General features: G+C 39.8%; 1 protein-coding gene across 2 annotated transcripts in view; it reads right to left on the bottom strand.

Annotated features, from left to right (window-relative positions):
- Nucleotides 1-24,466, bottom strand: part of CLSTN2 (calsyntenin 2) — a 368,030-nt gene that overhangs the window by 70,369 nt on the left and 273,195 nt on the right. For both annotated transcript variants that reach the window (XR_013838896.1, XM_079975860.1), the window contains exons 5-8: nucleotides 22,858-23,007; nucleotides 13,567-13,752; nucleotides 9,976-10,224; nucleotides 9,598-9,719 (exon numbers count right to left, since the gene is read on the bottom strand). Coding sequence is in view for 1 of the 2 variants with exons in the window: in XM_079975860.1 (XP_079831986.1) it covers nucleotides 9,598-9,719; nucleotides 9,976-10,224; nucleotides 13,567-13,752; nucleotides 22,858-23,007 (707 nt within the window). In the remaining variant the exon portion in view is untranslated. The remainder of the gene's footprint in view (nucleotides 1-9,597; nucleotides 9,720-9,975; nucleotides 10,225-13,566; nucleotides 13,753-22,857; nucleotides 23,008-24,466) is intronic.

The raw sequence follows: 24,466 nt of genomic DNA, 5'->3' as shown, positions 1-24,466 counted from the left end.
CTCACACTACCGGGTGAACTCATATTTCTGTTACTCAGCTGCTGCTTGTGTTTTGCCTTCTTTTATGCAAAATATTCCACATTTTCTGCTTTTCCCCACCTCCAATTTTAATTCTGAGATTCAGCAGAAATAGCAAAACATGTTAGGACTTTGGAAGTAAAATCTGCACTGCAGGGTGAAACACCGCAAAGACTTAAATCTTGATTTGCAGGAACCACTGAAATGGGGGGAGGGGCACTCTGCAAAAATCCTATGATCAAAATACCATCTACAAGTGAAATAAAATCAAGTTGGCTCAGATCAGTGTTGAGTACTTTATACATTTTTTCCAGTTATCACTAGTGTCTCTAAGTCTACTGAGTGTGTTTTAAACATACAAAGCAAGTGACCATGCTCATTACCCTTGTTGGACATAACACTCAAAACTAGGGGCCAAATGCACCCCCCAAGCTTCTCTATCTGGCCTTGGGAGTCGTTCCAGCCCCCCCCCTTCCCTGCCATACCATCTTTTCCCCTAGCCCTCACCAGTTTTGTTTCATATCACCCTTGAGTGATTTTGCCTGACTGGAACGTGTCCTTTAACTCTGATAATAGTCATGCTTGCCTGTGTGGATGATAGAGAGGGAAGTGTGAGTGTGTTTAGAAACTAGCCTACTATACAAAGGTAAAACATATTTTCATTGTTCATGTTTGACTGGCATGCAGTCCCCAGAAGATTACCTGGAAGGGAATATGGGCCTCAAACTAATAAATCTTCCCCAATCCTGCACTAAACCATGATTTAGCATTATGAGAATGAGCCTTTGCAGGCCTCAGGTTCACATGATTTCTCTACTTCCTCTGCCTCTGACACAGGAATTTGACAGTATTTGGTTCTATTTTTGCCTAACTACAGCTTAGTGTGGCATATCAACCTGAACCAACCGAGGTTAGACTTAAATCAAGTTTACTCAAATAAGCCACCTTCTAACAGTTGTTTATGAAATTAGTTTCTTTTAGTTTTGGTTCAGTTTAGATGTAATGGTAAAAACGGTTAATGAAACTTTCAGTCTCCTCTACTTTTTGAAACAGGATTAAGTTGATTCTTAGTCAGCTATATCCTAGCTCTTATGCTCCCCAGAGATCAGTCAAGGTGTTTTATATTTCTGCTCTGATCTTGAAAAAAGGGTCAGCAGAATATAGTCATAGAAATGACTGGTAGCTTATTTTACCAGAATACCTTGGCAGAATACCTCTGAACATGTTGAGAGTTCTTTTTTTCCAGAAAACAACAATCACTGTCCTGTCTTCGAGCTCCAGGTCAGAAGAGGATGCTCCTATATCCCTGGCTGGGAAACAAGGATAGGCTTCTGAGGCTGAGCATGAAACTGGTGGTCATGGGTCTGCAAATTCTGATGCTTATGGTCTGGAGGCTACCGGAGCTGTGCCAGAAACATCATAGAAGCCTCCACCCAAGCCCAACTTTCTAGAGTCAAGTGCCTTCCATACCACTTACTCTCAACTCATACAGTCTTATGTACTGACTTGCCCTCAACATGTCTGATGGCAGGGGTGCCAGTTTCACCACCATTAAATCCTTCATTTGTTAGAAAATGTGTAAAAGGTAAAGGTAAAGGGACCCCTGAACATTTGGTCCAGTCGTGACCGACTCTGGGGTTGCGGCGCTCATCTCTCTTTAATGGCTGAGGGAGCCTGTGTACAGCTTCCGGGCAATGTGGCCAGCATGACTAAGCTGCTTCTGGCGAACCAGAGCAGTGCACGGAAATGCCATTTACCTTCCTGCCGGAGCAGTACCTATTTATCTACTTGCACTTTGACGTGCTATCGAACTGCTAGGTTGACAGGAGCAGGGACCAAACAATGGGAGCTCACCCCATCATGGGGATTTGAACCGCCAACATTCTGATAGGCAAGTCCTAGACTCTGTAGTTTAACCCACAGCGCCACCCGCGTGTACTTCAATGCATATTTACACACACAGAGAGGGAGAGAGAGAGAGATAGACAGACAGACAGACAGACAGACAGACAGACAGACAGACGAACTTATGAATAACATATAGACTTATGAGTGAACACAAGCAAAAGTCATGTAGACCAAAGCTATAGTGATCCATCCATTCCTAGCACATAGACCTGCATGATTACTTTAACATAATTACAGTGGTACCTCGGGTTAGATACGCGTCAGGTTACAGACTCCGCTATAGCTCAGTTGGTTAGACCATGGTGCTGATAACACCAAGGTTGCAGGTTCGATCCCTGTATGGACCAGCTGCATATTCCTGCATTGCAGGGGGTTGGACTAGATGATCCTCAGGGTCCCTTCCAACTCTACAGTTCTATGATTCTATGATTCTATAATCCAGAAATAGTACCTTGGGTTAAGAACTTTGCTTCAGGATGAGAACAGAAATCATGCTCTGGTGGCACAGCGGCAGCAGGAGGCCCCATTAGCTAAAGTGGTGCTTCAGGTTAAGAACAGTTTCAAGTTAAGAATGGACCTCCGGAACGAATTAAGTTCTTAACCCGAGGTACTACTGTATATTCAGCATACCACGTCCTTCAATGGTCCTTCCTGCCCTTCATTGCAGAAGTAATCATGCCGATTGGAGTAAATGTAAATGAGATTTTAGAGGTGGCCAAAGATGTGACAGTCAGCTTGATGTGGCCTCCAAGTCAGAATAGTAGCATATGAAATGGTACTTACACTCTCTGTGCACTGTTTTCCACTGTAACTATGACAAGTGCAGAATGTCGTAAGTTTGTGTAGGGAATGCTTCCTATGTTATCCAGAAACTGAATGAGTGAAGCATGGCTATTCTGTTGCCTGCCTCTTTTGTTTCCCAGTATTCTTAGATCTTCCACTATTTTTATTTAAACTCTGCTGCCCCCATTTATTCATTTAGCGTTAAGTTTCCTCCCCAGGAACTATAGAGAAATTTTTTTAAAAAGAAAAGGAGGGAAGGAAAGCAATGAAGCTGGGAAAGAGTGAAGGCTAGCCAATTATTAAACACAGGAAGGATAAATATTCTCTTCCAGTGTAAACCATAAATGGAAAGTCTCTTCTTTAAAACTACATGAAGGCAATTTATTAGCATCCATGAAGGAGCTGCTTTTATAAATGGCACTTCAGCTTATGTCATGATGATATATTTAGGCACATACAAATATTTGGCTATTCCTTATCCGATTCTACAGTCAGAACACAATCTTTGGCAGTGTGCTTATGAGTGTGGATCTTCACTTTATCTGTTTATAATAAGGAATCAATTTGGAAGTTATACATCCCCAGTATTATGCACGGACACTTTACTTAAATGGTACCTTCTGGCTATTTAATTATATCTCTTAACACCACAGAGAGAGACAGAGTGATTATATACCAGGAGCCACAGACAAGGTAATTATGTACCTGTTAAGCCTGTGTGATAGTTAAAGTATAGTCTTTGCCAACAGATGGTATTCTGTAGGAAATAACCACTTTACAAAGATGTTTGTACATAGGAAAGCCTGTTCAATACCATGAAGTTGTTTCCTGGAAATCTAGTTGATTTGGCATAGACTAAATCTAGTTGATTTGGCATAGTTGATTTGGCATAGACCTAAGCATCTGAAGCAGTTTGTATATGCATCCAATCAGACAATCAGAATGATTTCCATATTTAAAGTCTTGAACTTGGGACTTAGAAATCTAATTCCTTTCATTTGTGGTATAAGCATCTATAGGTTGTCAATGATGTTTGCAGTGACTTCTTGGATATGGAAGATAGCCACAAATTAAGTGCCAATTCTATGCTCCCATGTGTAGCCCAACATTCTGAAGACATTTGCAACCAAATATGCAAACAGTGTATGCAGAAACACCTAAGTTTTAAACAGCATCCCATTTGTTTCAGGGGGCCAGTACAGCTTAAATCCAAGTGCTTATCCTTAAGTGGGTGGCCATTCTGTCCATTACTCTCTAAAACGTCTGTTGCTTTCAACAGGGATCATGACCTTAACTGTCTATTTGAAAAAAGAAGGGTCATTATTTTTTAGTATATACTTCTTTAGTGCCCCTGAAAAGTATCTGCATTTGACTGTAGTTCCAAGGTTCAGATCACGTAATTAGCAGTTCCGACTTAGAAAAGCAAGTATACATACAAGTGACGGTATTTCTGACTGAAAGTTGAATGAAGATACCAACATTGCTCTGCCAATAAACAGCTGCTTACGACAGAATCTTCCTGATTATATGTGGCCACAAAGAAGCCATAAAATCATCATTATGCTACAGAGATGGTACACTGGAGTAGCAAAAACATATGCTAGTGCAAATTTATGGATCAGAATTCCAGTCTTTCTTAACAAGACATGACTAGCTCCATAAGCATAGTTTACAGAACATTCAAAATGCACCCCCCATTTCCAATTAAAGAATAAAGTACGATACTACAGAAAAAGCCCATAAAATGCTGCTTTCTTTTCCACAGGACATGCTTGCATTGAATCGAATGCAATGCTGGTTGTATGTCCCTGCCAGCTACATGGACCAGCACATTCTATATTGCCATATTTGTTTACAATGTGTTGTTGTTTTTTCATTTTTCATATATAACAATTGTGTGAAAATTTGCCATACATAGAAGTCATATAGTATTTGGTTTGGTTAGTCTGTTATACACTGCTGCCTATTTTGTTGAAAAGCACTGAAACAGAAACACACACAAACACACACACACACACACACACACACACACACACGTACCTCCAAACTGACCTTGAACCAACATTAGTAGTAGAACTATTTAGTCTGCCCTTCATTGGTTTATTCATTTAGGATGAATTGTAATGGAAATGTGGAGGACCTTGGTACTGCAAGGAGTTGGTGGTGCACCACAATGGCTCTTTTTGTGTCTGCACCTTATTTTGGGTGTCTGGGATCCTTTAATTATTAGCCGGACACATTTCTTACCTTGTGTTCTGACACCTGCTGATAAGGTGGCTAATTTCTTATCTATCACTTAGTCACAAGAAGCTCCTGGCAGGGCTTCAAGGTCAGTCACCTGTGAAAGGAATCTCTTGGAAACTCTCATGAACCTCAGCATAGACCAAGAACACAGAAGATGCTACATACTGGCCATTGCAGGAGTCTGTCCATTGCTTTAATGAGGGGGCTCTCTGCCTTTTGCTTTTCCTTTGCTCTTTGTTCCTTGGTTGGTTTTCTCACTCTGCCTAAAAATGAAATCTATCTATCAAGGAAAATAATCAGTGTGCCATTTGCATTGTCCAAATAATAATACAAATACTACTACTACTACTACTACTAATAATAATAATAATAATAATAAACCCTCTTCTTTGGCAGAACATGAATTCATGCTATCAGAAGAACAGTACCACATGGATACAACTTTCATATGTGCTTCTGAAATGTGGCTGCCAAGAAAACATTCCTATTTCTACTCCAAAATTATGTACATTCAATTTTCAGGGACTGTATATGATACGTTCTACTGAGCTCAGGCTCCTGGTTCAGGTGCAGTATACTCTGCAGCCAAAAAAACAACAACACCCACAATGGATGGCTGCACAGAATCACACTCTGGACACATACTTCCCCCTGTGTGTGTGAAATTGCCATTTTCGACAGCAAATTTTGTTAATTACAGCTTTCTGTAAAATAAATGCTCATTCACCACATCATTGGCACGGGATCATTCTGCTATCCGCTTAAAAGAATTATAACAAATGCTGAAGGAAAGAGACACATAACGGAAATCACATGTTGGAACATGTAAATACATACATACGTGTGTGTGTGTGTGTGTGTGTGTGTGTGTGTAAAATGGACTTTAAAAGAAATCCTCATCTGATTAGCAGAAGCCAGCAGAGTGGAATATTTCCAAAGGTATTCTATCAAACTGTTACAAAACAGAGCAAAAAAAGACAACCTATCCCTACTTTTGATTTTCCATTAAAAGATGTGCACTGTCTACAGATCTCCCATCAAACTACATTAAAACAAGTGGCTTGTGTTTCAAAAGTGATCACACAGAGAAATCTCATTATGATGCCAGTATGTTTTGAACGTTGATATTCCATAAGTTGTTTTACACTATTTATCCATTTGCAGAAAAGCCAGAAACCTCCTTCTGACATTACAGAGAGAGCACATCTAGAATGGACTAACACATTATGGGGCCCCTCCTGCATGCTTCTCAAGGATGACTAAAAGTATCTGAAGGGTGTGAAGACAGAATGCACTCAGGGTGGGAAAGTACATTCACGCTACATCTGTCATACCAAAAACTGCAGCTGAGAATTTATCAGCCAAAAGGCAATTCTCTAGGGCAGTCAGTTATCAAAGTGAAGCTATAATGGCATCAAATAGGATAAGACTCCACCAACCCTTCAAGCATCATGTATATAGCAACTGAAAACCCAGCTATCACATACCAGCATTGCTAACCTGAATTTGATATTCCTGCCATCGTTTAAGTTAAATTAAGAGAACGGCAAAATTGTCAGCGTGATTTTATTGTAATGTGAAATCAGCTTAATTACTTATCTCAAACCTTTTCTTTTCTTTTTAAAAAGTCATTTTCATGTTACTTTCCTAAATAAATGGAGTGTACTAAGGATATAAAATTACAACAAAGAAATTAAGATTGGATGTTTGGTTATTACCATTATTCCAATTTGTACAAATGTATTGGGTTAAAAGGCAACATAATGACATTTCATAAAAGTTTTAGTGGTCTGATTACTATTGGTGCTCAGGGGTTTTGAGGAAAAAATGGGCTCACCTGAATATGGGAATACAGTCATACCTTGTGTTGCGTTAGGCTCATGTTGAGTCTTTTTGGCAAACCCGGAAATGTATACTTCTGGGTTTTGTTGTGTGTGTGTGCGCACAAAAGCGTTCTGCATGCTTCGCACATGTGGAATATATAAATATATAAATAAGACAAGTGGAATATGGTACAACAGGCTGGTCTACAGCATACACAATGGAAGAGTTGTTGTTGTTGTTGGCTTCCGAAGGTCTCAAGAAACAACGGAGTTCTCTCTCCTTCTCCACTTTGTGAAGATTAAAACAAATAATGACTGATTTCAGTACAAAAGCAGCCTCTGTTTACTGTCTTACAGCCAGCCTGGTTAAACAGTATTATTCATTTAAGAATAGTATCTCTTCCAGACAATCTATACGTACAAGAGGACAATATCGGTCAATAAAGTTTGAGAAATATACACCTGTGGTCCATTATTCCCAAACTCCCTCATTGCTGACAAGTGTCAGGGCCGAAACAGATACCTTCCTTTGATGTCTAAGGATAAGCAAAACAAAAGAAAGGGGACCACTTAGCAGCACACATAGATGCTACAGTCTTGCGAGGATTATGCTGAGAGAATAACAATATGCAGATGCCACTGTGCTCACTGTTGCATTCCTGGAAATATGGATGGTTTAATTAGAGCTTTAAATAATGAAACCTTTTTATCACATTGACAGTGAAAGTACCTGAAAGCACTGATTATCATGAACCATAACTGCAGCATGTCTGTCTTCTGTCATGTTATAATTTAAACATGCCTAGATGAATTAGCTTCATAGATCAATGAAGAGGACATAATCTTGTTTAAATCCAGCTTTCTTTTTTGTTTTAAAATGGCAAAACACCCAGCGTCACTAATATTTGAGTAAATCACGCATCTATCTTTTATTTGCCTTATTACATTTTTAGCATGCATCTATCCCAGTTACCATTTACAACAATTTAAGACACCACATCCTTTTAAAATATAAATGTAACAATAAGCATCAACTAAAATTGTCAGCATCACTATAATAACCGTTTGTGTTTCTGCAATACTGCGGTAAACAAGACAATTCCGCAGAAATGGATGAAAAGGGGATTTGAAGACTAATAAAGAACAGTACATAATCTAGGTTAGAAAACGTATTATGGATCTAAAAGATAAGGTGCTGTGAAGTCTTTGGATGCTGGTGTGTCTGATTTATGTCTGAAATGATTTTCTCTCTATTGCAGGATTACCATGATTCATCTACCAATTTCTTTCTTACTTGTTGTATAGGGTATAAACAAGGAGCTTTCTAATCTTCTGTGTATCTTATAAATGTGGTTTGTGTCATAAGCTGCACATCAACTCAGGGAGAAAGACATCAAGTTAAATTGTCTGAGCTTCAAAAGCACCAAACAATTAAAATTCCTATTGGCATAAAAACTGAATAAAATTTAATTTAGAGATGAAAGCTCTTCCATATCTGATAAAGCTACTCTCCTCATTCCCACTTTGTGCTAACATAGTAGGCCTGTTTGTATAAATTTTCCAGTAAACTGCTGTGTTAATACATATGCACATATTTTCTAGAATAATTAGGAATAAAAATATAAAATGGAGAAAATTTGTACTAGCTGTAAAGTTTAGTGCTGTTAAGAATGCAATTCTGTGGACCCTGGAATGGCTTCCCATGAACCATAGTGTGTGTTTATGCAGATTTATGTGGAAATTGTTTTCCATTTGGTTGTGTGTTTTTTTATGTGGTTTATTTATTGTTTATGACTTTTGTAATTATGTAAATCTTGTCATGTTATAAGCCGCCTTGAGCATTGTTTTTAACTGTGGAAAGGCAGCATACAAATAAAAAATGATGATGATGATATAGCAGACCTCCTTCTTTATGGGCAGGGGGAGCAAATGTATGATGGAAGAACTGCCTGGGCCCTTGGATTGTTCTCTTTCACACATAAAATTTGCTTTAGTGTGTAATTTGTTTTGCTATATTGTTTTAGGATAAAGCTACTTTGTTTATTAATATCCACAAGTACAATTTAGCACTGTCACTTAATGTCGCTTTCCTCAGTGTTAATCTGTCCTATGAAATTCAGTGGCAGTCAGGAGGCAATCAGTCTGAAAATCTATCAGCCAACTGTGGGGCTGCCCATAGCGACAGAAGAGCCTATTAGGACCTGATTAACCCTCCCCCCTGCCCGTGTGTGTGTCTCACAGACACACACACACACACACACACACACACACACACAGGCCTTTCTCAAAAAGTCCAGCTTTCTCTCTTTCAAACAGTGTTCTAACCAATTGGCCATAAGGAGAGAGAGATGGGGAAGGTGTAAGAAAGCTGTGGATCTAGATCCTGTCCCACGTCAGTTAGCCCCAATATTGATTCGGTTCCTTTTTGTATGTCTATTCTATATGCCTGGTCCAAAGCCTTCTCTGCCATATCCCCTTCCTTCCTTTTTCATTGCTTTGTGTCCATCAATATCGGCAGCAACAAGAGCAGAAGTCAGAAAATCTATCACTTTGCTGTATGAAGGATTGTTACTAGTTGTTATTTCCAGATGTTCTTCAAGGCCAATCCCACATAAAATATGTTGCTGTAATCTAGCTTGGATGTCAGCAATAACTCTCTCTACTTGGCGTGGATAACAGTGGCAAGATTGTACGTGCAACAGAAATTTTCTGTACTCAAATAATAGTTTAGTTTTTGTGTCTATTAGTGGTTCTTCACTCTATCCACTACAGTGACTGGATGAAATTTAGGAACTACTGTAATAAAAAATAAACTAAGTACCTGGTCGAGCTTCCAGTGGAATTCTGCAGGTCGAAAGGTATCAGCTTGGTCAAAATCTTTCCGCAACAGGAACACAAGGCGACAATTGTGCACATATAGTGCATAGTGGTGACGATTCATTTCTAAAAGAAAGATATATTAATAGGATAAAAACTTTAACGGTTTTTATTATTTAGCTTGGTTGTATTATTTACTGAAATCAAAGTGTGTTTTCACTTTACCTGTCTTATTCTAAAGTCCACTTTTTCAATATCAGAAGTACCCTGAGGCCAACTTTCATGACTGAATATAAAACATTTTTCAATACGCACTTCTATTCAGCATGTCAAGCAATGGAGAAGGGTGAAGAAAATGCAGTTTTAAATAAAGCTGACTCACCTGTCTTATCTGAATTGCACAGAATAGTTTCTTTCTCTGCTCTTAATCCTGGACTTGGGCCATGTTTCATCCACATGGTGATGGTAAACTGATCTGTTAGATTCTTTGGTACTATTCCATCAGGGATTTTGGCTCCTTGTTTCCCTTCAAATTTAAAAATCATGTCATTGCTGTCTATCAGAAGACCAGCTGTCCAGTTAGTTGCTGCACTGGGAGTTGGTAACAAGTCAATGGCACCTGATGACGCCCCTGCAGATGATATATAATGAACAGTCTGATGAGACACTAATGAGAAAGCTGTTCAGCTGTATTCACTGTAGGAGACACTCTGACACACTTAATTCCTCTCATTTATTGCTAATACTGCCTTTGTTTTCAAGTGCTGAAAAAACACCCAAACATGAAACAAACATAAATGTTTCCATGCTACTAGACTATTGAGCAGAGATGGGGAACCTATGGCCCTTCAGATGTTGCTGGGCCACTGCTCCCATAATTCCTGACCATTTGCCATGCTGGATGGGGCTGATGGGAGTTGAAGTCCAACAACATCTGGGGAGCCACAGTGAGCTACATGGACCAATAGTTAGACTCCTTACAATGCAGCTTCATATGGTAAGTTCACATATACTAGGGACAAATGCGTAAAGAGGACTTCTGCCCATGTCATCAAGGTGTTCATCCTCTTAATATGCAGGCCATCACTCTTTTGCCAGTTTAGAGAATGGTGACCGTGCATGAAGCCCTTCAGAACCTTTCTCTCACTGAGGGCAGAAGACAACACCACACAGTGTGGATACATCATATTAACAATCACCCACTAGTGTGGTTGGGAATAATTGAGACAGAGCTCAGCTGGAAGTACCAATGTGTGGAGGTGAACAAAGGTACTCATGGAATACAAGCATATTCACACTGTGCTATGTATGGAGCCCTGAAGCAAATATATCCAGGGCTAAGATTACTGTTGTGGAAAAGGATGCTTACAGTCCTATGAGCTGTGATGGGCCTGGGCAGATGTGCTGCTATTCTTTAGAGTTCTTTCCTCACTTCTCATTAACCATACCTTCATTGAATGAAAAAGCAAATAAACCACAAAATGTTTACTGGTTGCCCAGTATTTCTTCAAAATAATTATTTCTAGTGTTTGAAGACTTGCAGTGGCAAGCACAGAACATTTAACCAGTAGCAATTGGTTTGTGTAGTTGTGTTTATAATGGAAAAGCAGTATTCCTCAGGGTTAATTGTTTGCCGCCATGCAACATTATCTGACTAACGGTTTATTTTCACATATTTCAAAAGCAAGCCAACTGTGGAACTCGCAGATATATCTTATGTGCAAACATAGAATAGTCAAGGTACCAGCTGAATACTGTGCAGGTGTTAATGTTTTTTATTTTAATGGTGTCAGATTTTAACTAAATAATTCAAATGCAAACTTTTCCTACTGGGTCCAGCTTGAAATGGAATTTGTATTCTTCCCTGCTAGCCCCTTCTCGCTTCCCCCAAAAATGTAAACAAAAGACCCTTGCTTCAGGGAAGGGGATTACAGGTGGCAATGATGCTTCAGTTACATGGGGAAATATAGGTTTTCAAATTCCTTAATCTCTGGGCAGGAATTGATGCCCTTTGCATCTTCAGAGACTAACTTCCATCAGTTTCTCACTTTACTCCAATCTTAAATTCAGTCTGCCACATTTCTGCATCATTTTGCATTCTCATCCCCTCATAAAAAGTCAATGAGTGCTAAAACCAAGGTTTGCTCTTTGCTTACCACCTGTGACTTATTTTGGGGTTTGGACATAATGCTAAGCCAGACTATGACTTGTTCCCCAGCAGTGTGGCAGCAGCAGAAGGGGAGTGAAGCACCTGCAATTTCGGCATTGTGCATTGACATATGCCATGTTTACATTTAAACAATAGTTTAGAACCCATTCTATTATTCTGATTGTAATTTGTTTTAAATGTTTAATTTTAAATTGTTGTGACCTGACCAGGACCTTATGGTAAAGGGAGAGGAGGAGGAGAAGAAGTTGTTATCTATGGTTTATAATGATATTCAGATTGGCTGTTGGCATCCATCTGTCGGGAGACAATGGAGTGCGCCTCCAGGGGTGAAATCAAACTACCGCATTTGCAGCACCAAAGTGACCTCTCCAGGGCACAAGCCCAGGCAGTGTGTATGGAGATCCTGGTTTGCCCAGATGGCAAGACCCCCTTCTCAGCTTTGTTGCCAGGGTCCCAAGTGTGGGATGTTAGCATTCAAAATTCATATCTAAAGAATTAATTGAAGGAGCTGTAGAACTGTATCACTGTTCTGAAATATTAGGAAGCTGCCGTATGCCAGGTCAGGCAATTTAGCTTTGTAATGTCAGGGTTGACTGGCAGTGGCTTTCCAGGCAGCAATTTTTCCCAGCCCGACCTGGAGACACCAGAGATTGGATCTAGGAGCATCTACATGCAAAACATGCACTCCACTGAATTTTCTGGAAGGTTTTCCACCCTAGGTTTATATTTAAAGGTTGGGTATATTTTTAATGAACTTAATTCCCTCATTTGCATGTCATTTCAATTAACAGCATCAACAAATAAGACTACATACATTTTTAAGCGTGTACAAAGACAGCATTTATTTTATAAGCGCTAACTGTGCGTAATATACCAGCTTGTGCTCCCTAATACACAGATGTTACCTACTGGAAAGCTTCAAGCTCATCTTACCCAGATGGCATAATCTATAATAAACATTGCAAAATTGCCTAGAGTTCTACCCAGTGAAAACAATTTTTTTTTCCAAAATGAATATTATTTCTTCAGTTGCAATAAGCAAGACTGTGCACATCACCAACTCTCTCTCTCTCTCTCTCTCTCTCTCTCTCTCTCTCTCTGTGTGTGTGTGTGTGTGTGTTTAATGTTGATTTGTCCTAAATATTACTCTGAGAAGTTGCTTTCACTTTTATTAATGCTTGCACATTTGGCAAAATGCAAATTAAGCAGGATCATCAGGCTAGAATAACTTATTTAATTTTTCAGATTTTGTAAAAAGAGGGGTTCAGAGGTTTATTACTGCCCTTCCCCAAGTTCATTGATATAAATATATGAGCTGCTAAATTAATGAAGTGGGAGAGAGAAACAAGGGTCACAATTCTGCATTTCCTGCTTGCATAGAGGTTGCATAGCGTAACAGCTAGCAGCCTGTTACTTCTCCTTGGGCTATTTGCAGAGGAATCCCTTAGCCTCAAATGACATTTGGAGATGAAGATCTTACTGCATATTAAAGCAGAAGTGGAGATAGAGAAAGCAGGAGTTCTTCTGACTCTGCCTGCTTCAACTTAGAGATAATGCCAAGCTTGCACTTTTGAGCCCATAAGTATACGTATCAGGGAGTCTGTAACACAGGCAACAACTGATTTGCGCTTGTCCAATTGTTGCACAACCACACATGCACACATCACAGTGACCCGGAAGTGGCAGGAAAAGGAGACATAAGAGGGCAGAGTGCTCAATGACCTGGAAAGCAACCCCTGGGTAAATATCAAAATGTTCAAAATAGTAATGCCAAGTAAATTCATGAAAATGCTAAAGGTATACCGCATAATTTTTGCAAGGATTTTTCAGAGTATGTCTCACGATCACAGCCCTTTCCAATGTAGTTAGTCTGCAATTCAATGGTGGTGTGAATAGAAGAAACAGGTCCATCACAAGTCTCCAGGTGAATGCTTGGAAATAACGGTATACTCCCAGAACCAGGCTTGTACTCAATACGCTTATTCCAGTCTAGAAAGAATAACAACATTAATTCACACTGTATTGTGACCAACACTATCAAATGATTTCCACAAGAATAAAATTATTCGTATTTTATAAATTTTGCAAACAGAAAAGTAGAATGAGCAAGAAACCAAGTATCAGAAATTACAGATCTACATGGACCAACGGCTTGACTTAGAATGAGTGTCTATGTTTCTATAATTAACACTTTCCCTTTGGGCTCCAATAGAAGTTCTATTATCACTCCTTGCTTTAATGAATGTCACAACTTCCCTCAGCTGATTTTTTCTCAAAATCAGAACATTAAAAAGTGCAGTTGAATCACTGGTTGAAGCCAGTGTGGTGTAGTGGTTAAGAGCAGTGGATTCATAATCTGGTGAACCGGGTTCGATTCCCTGCTCCTTCACATGCTGCTGGGTGACCTTGGGCTAGTCACACTTCTTTGAAGTCTCTCAGCCTCACTCACCTCACAGAGTGTTTGTTGTGGGGGAGGAAGGGAAGGGAAAGGGAGATTGTTAGCTACTTTGAGACTCCTTAGGCTAGTGATAAAGCAGGATATCAAATCCAAACTCTTCTTCTTTAATATACTTGCAGGAAATGTTATTTATTACCACTGCCATGCCCCATCAGGTCCATTTCTGTTGGTGGCTGGTTTGCATTTCCAGTCAAATATACCACACAGGAAAACAAACAGGAAATGTCAATATATTTGCTGCTGAAGCAACACATATGATGGGATGGAGCCACAGAGCCGCCCTCTCAACACCAGCATCATTTTGGCTTACATGGTTGAGGATGGTGTGAGGGAACATCACTGGTGCCCTGCCCCATCTTGGTAAGCAACAGCAATTCCAGTGTCAGAAGTGTGGTTGCATCCCATCACTCACACTGCTATGGAGTTTAAATAATTGCTTGCTGTTGTTGTTTTTTAAAAGAGTGAAATTTACATAATTGACTTTGGGATAACTTGACTTTGGGAAAGCCTTGGATAACTTTATACGCAGAGCCTTACCAAAAGGCAATGTATATGTATATAGAGTTCTGTAGATACTATTACTTTGCTCAACTCTGCCCATGTTGCACCAGCATAGCTAGGAATCAGCACAGAGAAGGCCAGACTGGTGGAACCTGCCCTACTCCTAAAACATGTATAAATTTATGGCAGAAGTATCAAAAACATATTATCTGACGGTCCATTATCCAGTTTTTATTATTATTATTACTGTTCACTGTTCAGTGAGCCAAAGAAAAGCACTGAAACACATATTTGGGTTAATATGGATTAATGTCTCCAATCAAGAGAAATAACATTTGGACCATATTCTTTGGTGATCAGGCCACATCTGGAGTACTATGTCCACTTCTGAATACCACATTTCAAGGAAGCCATTGAAAACCTGGAATGTGCCCAGAGGAAAGGGACCAGGATGGTATGGGGGTTTGAATAGGCAAAAAATAAAAAATAAAAAATGGAACCACACATAAAAAAGCATACCTCCAAAATCCAGTCCAACAAGACACTGTGCTACCAGTATAACCTCATTTGCCATGACACCCCAGCCCCTCTATCCATTCCATCCTGTATACAGTCTCCCTTCCTCTATAAAGCCCTGATCATTCAACACTGTCTCACCTCCTCTACACAATGCTGCACCTCCTATCCATCCCCACCCTGCCCTCTATTCCTCCCCTATGCAGTCCTAACCCCTCTGAACAGTTCCACTCATTTCCAGATGTCCCTGATACAGAATTCTACCTCCCTTTGAATCATGCAGGTATCCTTGCCCCCTGTACCAGTGTGTGCACAGAGGAGAGGGAAAAGTAGGTAACAAGTCTGGAAATCAATTTGTACAAGAACAGTTGAAATAGTTGCTTATGTTTATCATGAAGAAGAGAAAATGAAGGGAAGACCTCACATGATAGCTTGCCTTCAAATATCTAAAGGCCTGTCACATACAAAAATGACAGATTTTGGCTGTTAGGGCATTTCTCCTAATAGTGAAAGCTGATAGAAAGTGGAACAGGGCTGGCGTAGCCTGGTACAGCCCAGACTGAGCAAGGCGTGTGTGACAATATGATCTCCAATCACTCTTCCAGTTCTATAATTGGAATGGTTGTTGTTCACAATTTCCCCAGCAGAGAACCAAGAAAACAAAGCATATTGCTGTTAAAGAGAAAATATGCAAGCTATTAATATAACTTGAAACCTGAAAATCCATCTGGCGTTCAGCCATCCAGGGCTGAAGTCTTAGGACTTGCAGTCTCTGGACAATAATTATCGGTTTATATTGTTTCTTTGGAGCATGAGCAAAAGTCTTCTGAGGATTAGTCTGCAGCTACCAGAATAACTAGATTTACAATTAAATTATTCCAAATCCAGACTCTGTCACAAAGGGCTTCAGCTTCCAAAAACAGTTTAAACTTTTCCCCAATAATATCTATAACTGCATAAATAAAAGCAAGTTACAAAGCTGTCTATGAAAGAATTCTTCAGGTTCATAGCTTTAACAGGCTAATCCAGAGTTTGTTCAGCCAGACGTCTGGTGACCCAGAAGATTTAAGCCATCAACAGCAGCACACGCTGTGCTGCATGTAGCACACTGACCTTCTCAACCAGAGAGTTTTATTTTCAAATATCTGACTAAATATGGAATTTGCAAACAGTTTCAGATGAGAGACTTTGATCCCTTCAAAATATTGGTCTATTAAAACTATAAAAAATGCATGTATTTCAGGTTTGCACAATGGGTTTTGTGCAAACATATTGCTTAATTATCACAGAGGTGTTCAGATGCTGCAGATGATTCTTTAAAGCAACCATCCCAGTTAAGCTCTTCTACTAATCTGCACATCTGGATATTTCATTTGTAAGGTTTTCCAGACAGTGCACATTGATAATATGCATATCTAGTCAGTCTGATTTAGCCTTGCACACATAAGAATGCAGTCGATGGAATAAAACTCATTTTAGATCAAATGTTCATTCACTTCAAGGTTTGATTGAAGACGCAAATGAGAAACTTTCTGTATTGAGGAGGAAAGAGAACAACGTGCTCAGATTATTTAAGTGTAAATGAAGTTTAAATTGCAAATCTTGCTTCAGTTATGACCAGTTCCTTAGTTCATTCTTAAAAGATTTACTGGGACTGTACTCTGAGATTCATGTGGAAATTGTTTTAGTTTCTGATGGATGAGCCAAAGTTGACTGTTGCCCACTCAAAAATTCACTCCTACTTTCAATTGAAAAAGGAAGCGTGCAAAAGCTGGTGAAGAATGTTCAGAGTACCAAGCAGTCCCTGAACTAACAACGTACAAGAAAGGTGCTTGAGACTTGGAGCAAAGCTGCTGAGCAATTTCTAAACTGGCTAATAAAGCTTGGGTGTATAGCTTAAGCAGAATTCCTTAATAAAATTTGAGATTTGTAGCTTTGCCTATAACTGGGGGGGGGGGCTGGGATCTAGGACCCCAAAGCTCAGGGATCCCACTCAGAGAGCAGCAAATGATAAAAGCAGTAGCAAGCGGGTTTGTCATTAGCAAGTGGATTGAGGGACATGGTAAGGCTCACTGGGGCTGATGCTGGTCACCACAACATCCTACCTCTCCTTTTATTTTTAAAAGTGTTTTATAGTCAGCAGAAGCCAGCTGGAAACATACACAGCTACAATGTACACTTTACTGTTTTTGCTTTGAAAAAATGTCAAACTTTTCAACAACGAAACAGTGCTTATTTTCAAGTAAATAGTTTTGCATCAAGACAGCAGGAGAAAACTCCATTTTATTTCTAGAGTCATGATGCTACTATGATCGAAGTGAGTTTAAAATGCAAAACCTGCACATGCTCAGAGTATTTCCTTTTTAAAGGGAGGGCAAATACTTTCTGTTCGTTGTTTTGCTCTAGCAAATCGGGAATGTAAAAACAATTGCAAAGCATAAAATTGGGGAGTGGGGGTAAGGAGAAGAGAAATGTTAATTGTGTGCTTCAGAACTGAAGCAATGCACACCAAGTCCAGAACCCAAAAATAATAATTAGCTGAAGTACTGCTTTATATTCCCTAGACTAGCCTTTCCAAACTTTTGGTCCCCCAAACAACAAGTCCCTCCAGACACAGCCAGCCTGTACTGATCCAGTTCTGTCCCAGGCCCCACCTATAGTCATGTGACATGATGGCAGTGCTCTTGCCTAAGGTATTCTGTCTATGCTTCACCTGAAGCAGGTCAGAGATCATCTTCCTTGAGCTAGATCAGACAAGTTCAATGTTGCACAGCTCTCTTATGAAAAAGGCTTGCCATTTCCCTGGGATGTGCCCTTTGCCATGGCTCAAGGGCTGCAGAGTTTCTGTAGCCTTACTATTTCGCCTTTGGGGGCTTTTGAACAGCTCTGTCTGCGGTGCAATTGGTGTCCACTGCTTAAACAGAAAGCAGAGAACATGGTTTTTATGTGATATCCCTAATTGAACATGAACATTTGGATATGTTGAGTGAAATTTGTGAAAATGAATTTCTCAGCTCCACCTTTCCCTTCTGCAGCAATTTTAAAAAGTCTGCTCCTAATGAGATCCAGGGAAAATGAAATATTCTTATATAAACGTAAATAAATTCATTTGAAGCCTTGAGTGACAGGGACAATGTGATTTTACTGAAATGGCGTGTTCTTCAACTGCAAGGAGGTCAAGGTCTTATTCTTCACCGTCAAGACACTACCAGTTTATTTACTGAAATAGCCAGATGATATGCAAAGGTTTAACGTATGCGGATAGAGGGGGAAGGATGAGCATGCATAGATCACTCCAGGCCAAATCCATTCAGTCAAGGCTGTGTTCCTAGTTGTTGTGGGGAAGGGGGCAAGCATCAATTTTTGATGTGCAATGAAAGTGCATACAAAGGGTTTGGAGAAGTAAATACCTACTTGGGAGCACAAAAGGCTACAAAATAGTTTTAAACAGTTACTCATGCTATGAGCTTAACTACATTTAGCCAGTCATTTTAACAGTTATTCTGTTCAGGGAAGTTTTTAATATGTAATGTTGTACTGTTTTTAACACTGATTGGGAGCCGCCCAGAGTGGCTGGGGAAACTCATTATTATTATTACTGCTTTTAAAGGTTTTTGTTTGTTAGTCTTTTGCTTTAATGTTGCTGTACACCAGCTGCAGAACTGGCCCTGTTACAAGTGCCACATTATGCTCATTCTATAGTGGTAAGATATCAATCTTTTAGCCTGGAAGTTCCTGCACTCTGGAAGTCCCCAACATAAGGCAAGCACCTTCAGCTGTATTCTTTCCAGCACCTGTTTGCAACATCTTTGTTTAGGCAAGCCTATCCGAACATGTAGAAGTTAGAATATACTGTAGGATCAGGGACTAGACAAATGATCAGGGAGGATAAGAGTATCAATGGCTATATAATACTTCCAGGATCAAAGGCATCATGCCTCTGAACAGCAGGAAAGCAACAGTTATACAGGGTTGCTGCTTCATGTTCTTAGAGATTTATCAGATTCGTAATAGCTGGCCTCTGTGGAAAACAAGATGCTGGACTAGGTTGGTGTCTGGTCTCATACTGCATACTTTGATGCCTTTCATTCTCCTCAAAGCCCATGGCATGTTCTTTCTACATTTTCTTATATCCCAGTTTCACAAGACCTGAATTATATTGATAAATCTGATTAAAAATTACATTCTAACTTTTTTTTAAGAGCATTTGCTGTTGTGCACCCTTCATTGTGATGGATGATCACTGCAATTTTTGTATTTACTTGTTAGTGCAAAGTACCGTATATAAGCAACAGTATGAATTCATACATAAGCTCAGCAGCTGTTTGATTTTGAACACTATCTTTCTATCACCTTATCACAATACAGCATATAAAGTGTCAATCATTGTCCTACAGCAAAATTTGATTCCTCTGCAAAACAAGAATAAATAATGCACATATTTCCTATGACTTAAAGAGGTATACTTTTTCATGTTATTGCCCTTCTGTTTCATAAAACACATCATTTATTACTGGCTCTGCATTTCTTTGGCATAGGGTTTTGTTGGTAACTTTATCTACTATAGGTTTGTCTACTCTGTGGCATTCACAGAGTCCTGAAAGCTGGAAATCTCAAAAGCGGCAGATTCCTCTATAAAATCATTGCGGGTGGTAATATCATACCCCAACAATAATTTAGTACTGTGGATAGGCAAATGTTCCCCTGATCAAAATGGTCAGGGAGATCTTGAGATGAAGAATTAAATCAAGGAAACATCCAACCCAATTATCAAAGACACATTATGAAGGTTCCTGCCGAATCAGGAAAGTTTACTACGCAGAAAGGCCTTACAAAATAGCCTACAGATGTTTTGATTTATACATTCTATGAAACTTGGATGAAATGAAAAACTTGACAAGGTCCAAATAAATGGCATTTTAGGATATGTGCAATCTAGAAAATAACCCCAAGATATCCAAGATAAATAAGTAGAATGCAGAGGATGGGTACTGTTTTTTATGGCTCTATTAATATCAATGAAACAGGAAGTTGCAGAACATATCACAGGTCATCAATGCCCTGCTGAGCCTATGCCACATACACAAAGAATGTCTAAGTAGTCAAGGCTATAATAGCTATAATACATCTTGAAGAAGAAAACACTTCTGGTGTTTCAGCCTTTGAATACCTTATTTCATAGAATTCCATTTTGAGGCACTGCACATCAGGAGATCAGAAGGTCACAAGTTTATATCTCTAAGATAAGCATTGCTTTTCTTCCATTTTTTTGAAAGTTCACTAGACTGCAGATTCTAAAGCTTAGAAGAATTGAGAGACAAGTGCTCAGATTCTGTCCTGCAGTAATTTATTTGTTAGGGCTAAATCTGCTGTGAATTTTTAAAAAGCAGCAATCACCTTTGCAGTTGGGGTGGGGGTGGGGGGAAACTAACTTAACTATTTCAAAATCCTGAATATGAAATTTGTTTGAAGTTTGAATTTGTTCATGCCATCATAATAATAAAAATAAAATAACAATAAATAAGTGGACAATCGCATCCAATATATTTTGCTGCACTTTCCCACCTACACACTTTGCTGCACCTACACACAGGTTTCTTGTTTCCAAAATGGGATGTGGGGGGAAGGGGGATATTCCAGATTTATGCCCCTATCCATTAAAAGCAATGCTTGCTCTCTGTTAAAAAAAAAAGAAAACAACTTTTAAGCACCTGTAGAAATCACAAAGGAGTGTGACCTAGATTTCCTACAGCAAATGGTCTTGTCCTACCTCTGCATTGATCCCAATGGATTGTTAAATAGGTCACATCTGACACATAATCAGTTGCAATAATAAAGTCTTATATTAAAAATGAACCTTTGAGTGGTGCCACATACTACTCACAAATCATCAGAAACAAAACATCTCAAGTATTCTCTGCACTGAGAGAGAAATATACTAAAACGTATGAGAAAACCATTGATATCCTAACTTTTGAGGAATGCACATATTTGCTCCTTTGAAATAGGGATCAGTACCTGGTGTACCTGGTGTTCCCTGAGCTGAGTAATAAGAACAGAAGAAAAGCAATGGCTCATCTGTTCCAATATCCTGTTCTCACAGTGGCCAACCAAATGCCTATGGGAATTCCATAAGAAGGCCCTGAGGGCAACGGCATTCTTCCTACTTGTGATCCCAGATTCCCGGTAACCAGCATTCACAGGCATATTGCCTCAAACAGTAGTACATAAGGCTGAAACCTAACCCATCAACTCATAAACTAAAGCATTTTAGGAACTGAATCCTGGATACATAATATGGGAGGACCTTTTTCCAGATGCGTGTTCAGATTCATTCAGTTTTAGCAATAAAAAGTAGCAATAAGGTCTAGCAATAACAAAGGGTACTAATAAGCAGGGCCTGATTTAGGTTTGATGAGGCCCTAAGCTACTGAAGGTAATGGGGCCCTTTATATGTCCAGTTGTCCTTTGTCAACAACAAATTGTTGCTGTTTTTTGTGTTGAATATATGCTATATGTTAATTTATGGACCTAATAGGTATCTAAAGCCATTTGCACATGCAGAATGTAGGCCCCCTATATATAGATATGAGCAAACCAGTGATATTTTAGGGAGCAGACTAGCAGGCGGGGCCCATTACTTACATGATAGGACCCTAAACAATGCAAAACACTGTTGCTGTATGTAGGTTTTATTTTAATTGTTTTTTTTATCTGATATTTTGGAAATGTACACCCGGTTGTTTTTTTCCTTTAAATTTTTTGAGGGGCCCCCAAGAGAGTGGGGCTCTAAGTTATAGCTTGTTTAGCTTATACGTAAATCCGGCACTGATCATAAGAGGAAGCAGGTGTGGTTTGAATGCCCAATCCTGCTGAAGTGGATGCTATGACTACAAACCCCAGCATCTCTCGCTGGAATGTGGCACTATTCAGTTGTAACAAAAACTTTAGTTTAAAAAAAACCAGGCAGACTTGTTGCCAGCACATGGTATCCTCAAGTAAGAGCTAGGGCCCTGGGCTACAGCATAAATTGATGCTTTCTCCTGGAAGAGGTGGTGACCACTGCCGCTCCTTGTGAGCTGCCCATCAACTTGCCCTTGAATATTAGGAGGCATCCCAGGAACGGTGTCATTCTTGCTTTAGCCAGGCACCTAGTCATTAAGGGAGCAAACCTATGCACATGAAGCCAGATCCGGGAACAGGGCCGCTGCTGGCTAAGCCAACCTAAGCCCAGCAGAGGAAAAACAAGCCTATAAAGTAGTGCTTGAGTTACCCTTTTTGCCAGCTTAAGTTACACTGGGTTGTCAGGTCCTGTGACAGAGCTGAACCATGCTGTAGGATTGCTCTCTGAATGTGGGAAGCCCCTAACTGTTAGTGAACTAGTTGGTTTATCTCCCCTGCTTTTCCCCATATTTTAATTATTTTGTTTTGAAGTTTTTTCCCCCAAGGTTTTATCATTGCTTTCTGCTTTGAATATTTATATCACTTGAAAAGCGCATTACATTAAAAAAAGAAAAAGAAATTGCCAATATTCTGCAATTTTAAAGAGTTAACATTTTATTTGTATCTCAAGATTCATCATCAACATTTCCAAAGAAACAACAATACACAATTCCTACCTTGCCATCCGGGCTTACATACAGGCTTGACTTCAACTCGTACCAACACATCTTCAGTTGCACGTTTTTGCCCACAGTCAAAAGCCGTTACCATTATCTCATACTGACGCTGTTTGTCATAACTCAGCTTCTCGGTATTTCTGATATTCCCTGCAGGTGTGAAACAGAACAATAAACTGCAATTGCTTCATTGTCAAGATCCTGGGTTTATATAATAAAAGCAGCAATAATTGCCTGAAGTATACAAAAGGACTCCGATATAACAGAAAGTGGGGGCAGAAAGGACAAAAGGAAAGATCTGACCTTCCCAAATGCTTCTTATTAATCTAACTTTCCTTTTTCCCCTCCTTCAAACAATGAAAATAACACTACTTTCTTACACAGGGTGGAGCATATGCTTTCAGGACTGGGTTCAACAGACACAGGAAACAAAACAGAATCCAGACATAATTTGAAAAAAATATTCAGTGCAGCCCTGGTGAAACCAAACCCTTATGGTTATTTCTACATCAAGGGCAAAAACCTAGATATGAGATATGTTGGCTGAAAGGCTATAATAAAGCTGCAGTGAGATAAGGGATAAATCTTGCCATGCTATGGAATGTGATATGGTGCCATGTGAAAGACAGACTGGTACAGATTTTCTGAAATGGTGGTGTGCCCATTGTTCAAGTGCAACTTCATTGGCAGGACAGTCCAGATGAGGTGAATATATAGGTGGTATTGAAAGGGTGGACGCGGGTGGCACTGTGGTGTAAACCACAGAAATTAGGGCTTGCCGATAGGAAGGTCAGTGGTTTGAATCCCCACGACGGGATGAGTTCCTGTTGCTCGGTCCCAGCTCCTGCCAACCTGGCACTTTGAAAGCACATCAAAGTGCAAGTAGATAAACTGGTACTGCCCCGGCAGGAAGGTAAACAGCGTTTTTGTGTGCTGCTCTGGTTTCGCCAGAAGTGGCTTAGTCATGCTGGCCACATGACCCGGAAAAACTGTCTGCGGACAAACGTCAGCTCCCTCGGCCAGTAAAGAAATGAGCGCCACAACCCCAGAGTCGTTCGTGACTGGACTTAACTGTAGGGGGCCTTTACCTTTACCATTGAAAGGGCAGGACAAAAATATCAAATCATTTAGCTCTACATACTCTGAGCACACCCCTGACAATGATGAAAACTTCCACTGATTAAAGTGCCAGGAGAATGAAAATCCCCACCACCGTTCCCTTGATGAAGAAGAAGGAAACCATGTCCATCAACAGCCCCATCCACATCATAATGACAGAGCAGAAGCTATATTCTGGACTCAAACCTAGGATCCCATGTCTATGAAATCTTAGCTGCTCCACTAGGCTAGGGTTTCTCCTACAACCTATGGGATCTCAGCATATGTGATTGGGTCTTCAAGGGGAAACAATGTGTCCATGATGCCTCTGTTTCCTTACTCCTGCTGCGGCACAAATATCATGGATTTTGGCCCTGGTTTACAAAGGCAACATATGGAATAAATGACAGTGACACTCCAGAGTCTGTTTTCTTTCTAGTATCCTTCATCAAACTTTCTGCTACCTGTGTGGATACACTGGAAAAGTTAGTTGGTGGTGAAAGCATCTCCT

The sequence above is a fragment of the Podarcis cretensis genome (genome assembly GCF_951804945.1).
Source record: "Podarcis cretensis genome assembly, chromosome: 5".
NCBI classification, from domain to species: Eukaryota; Metazoa; Chordata; class Lepidosauria; order Squamata; family Lacertidae; genus Podarcis; species Podarcis cretensis.
This window is presented reverse-complemented; position numbering and strand designations above follow the sequence as displayed.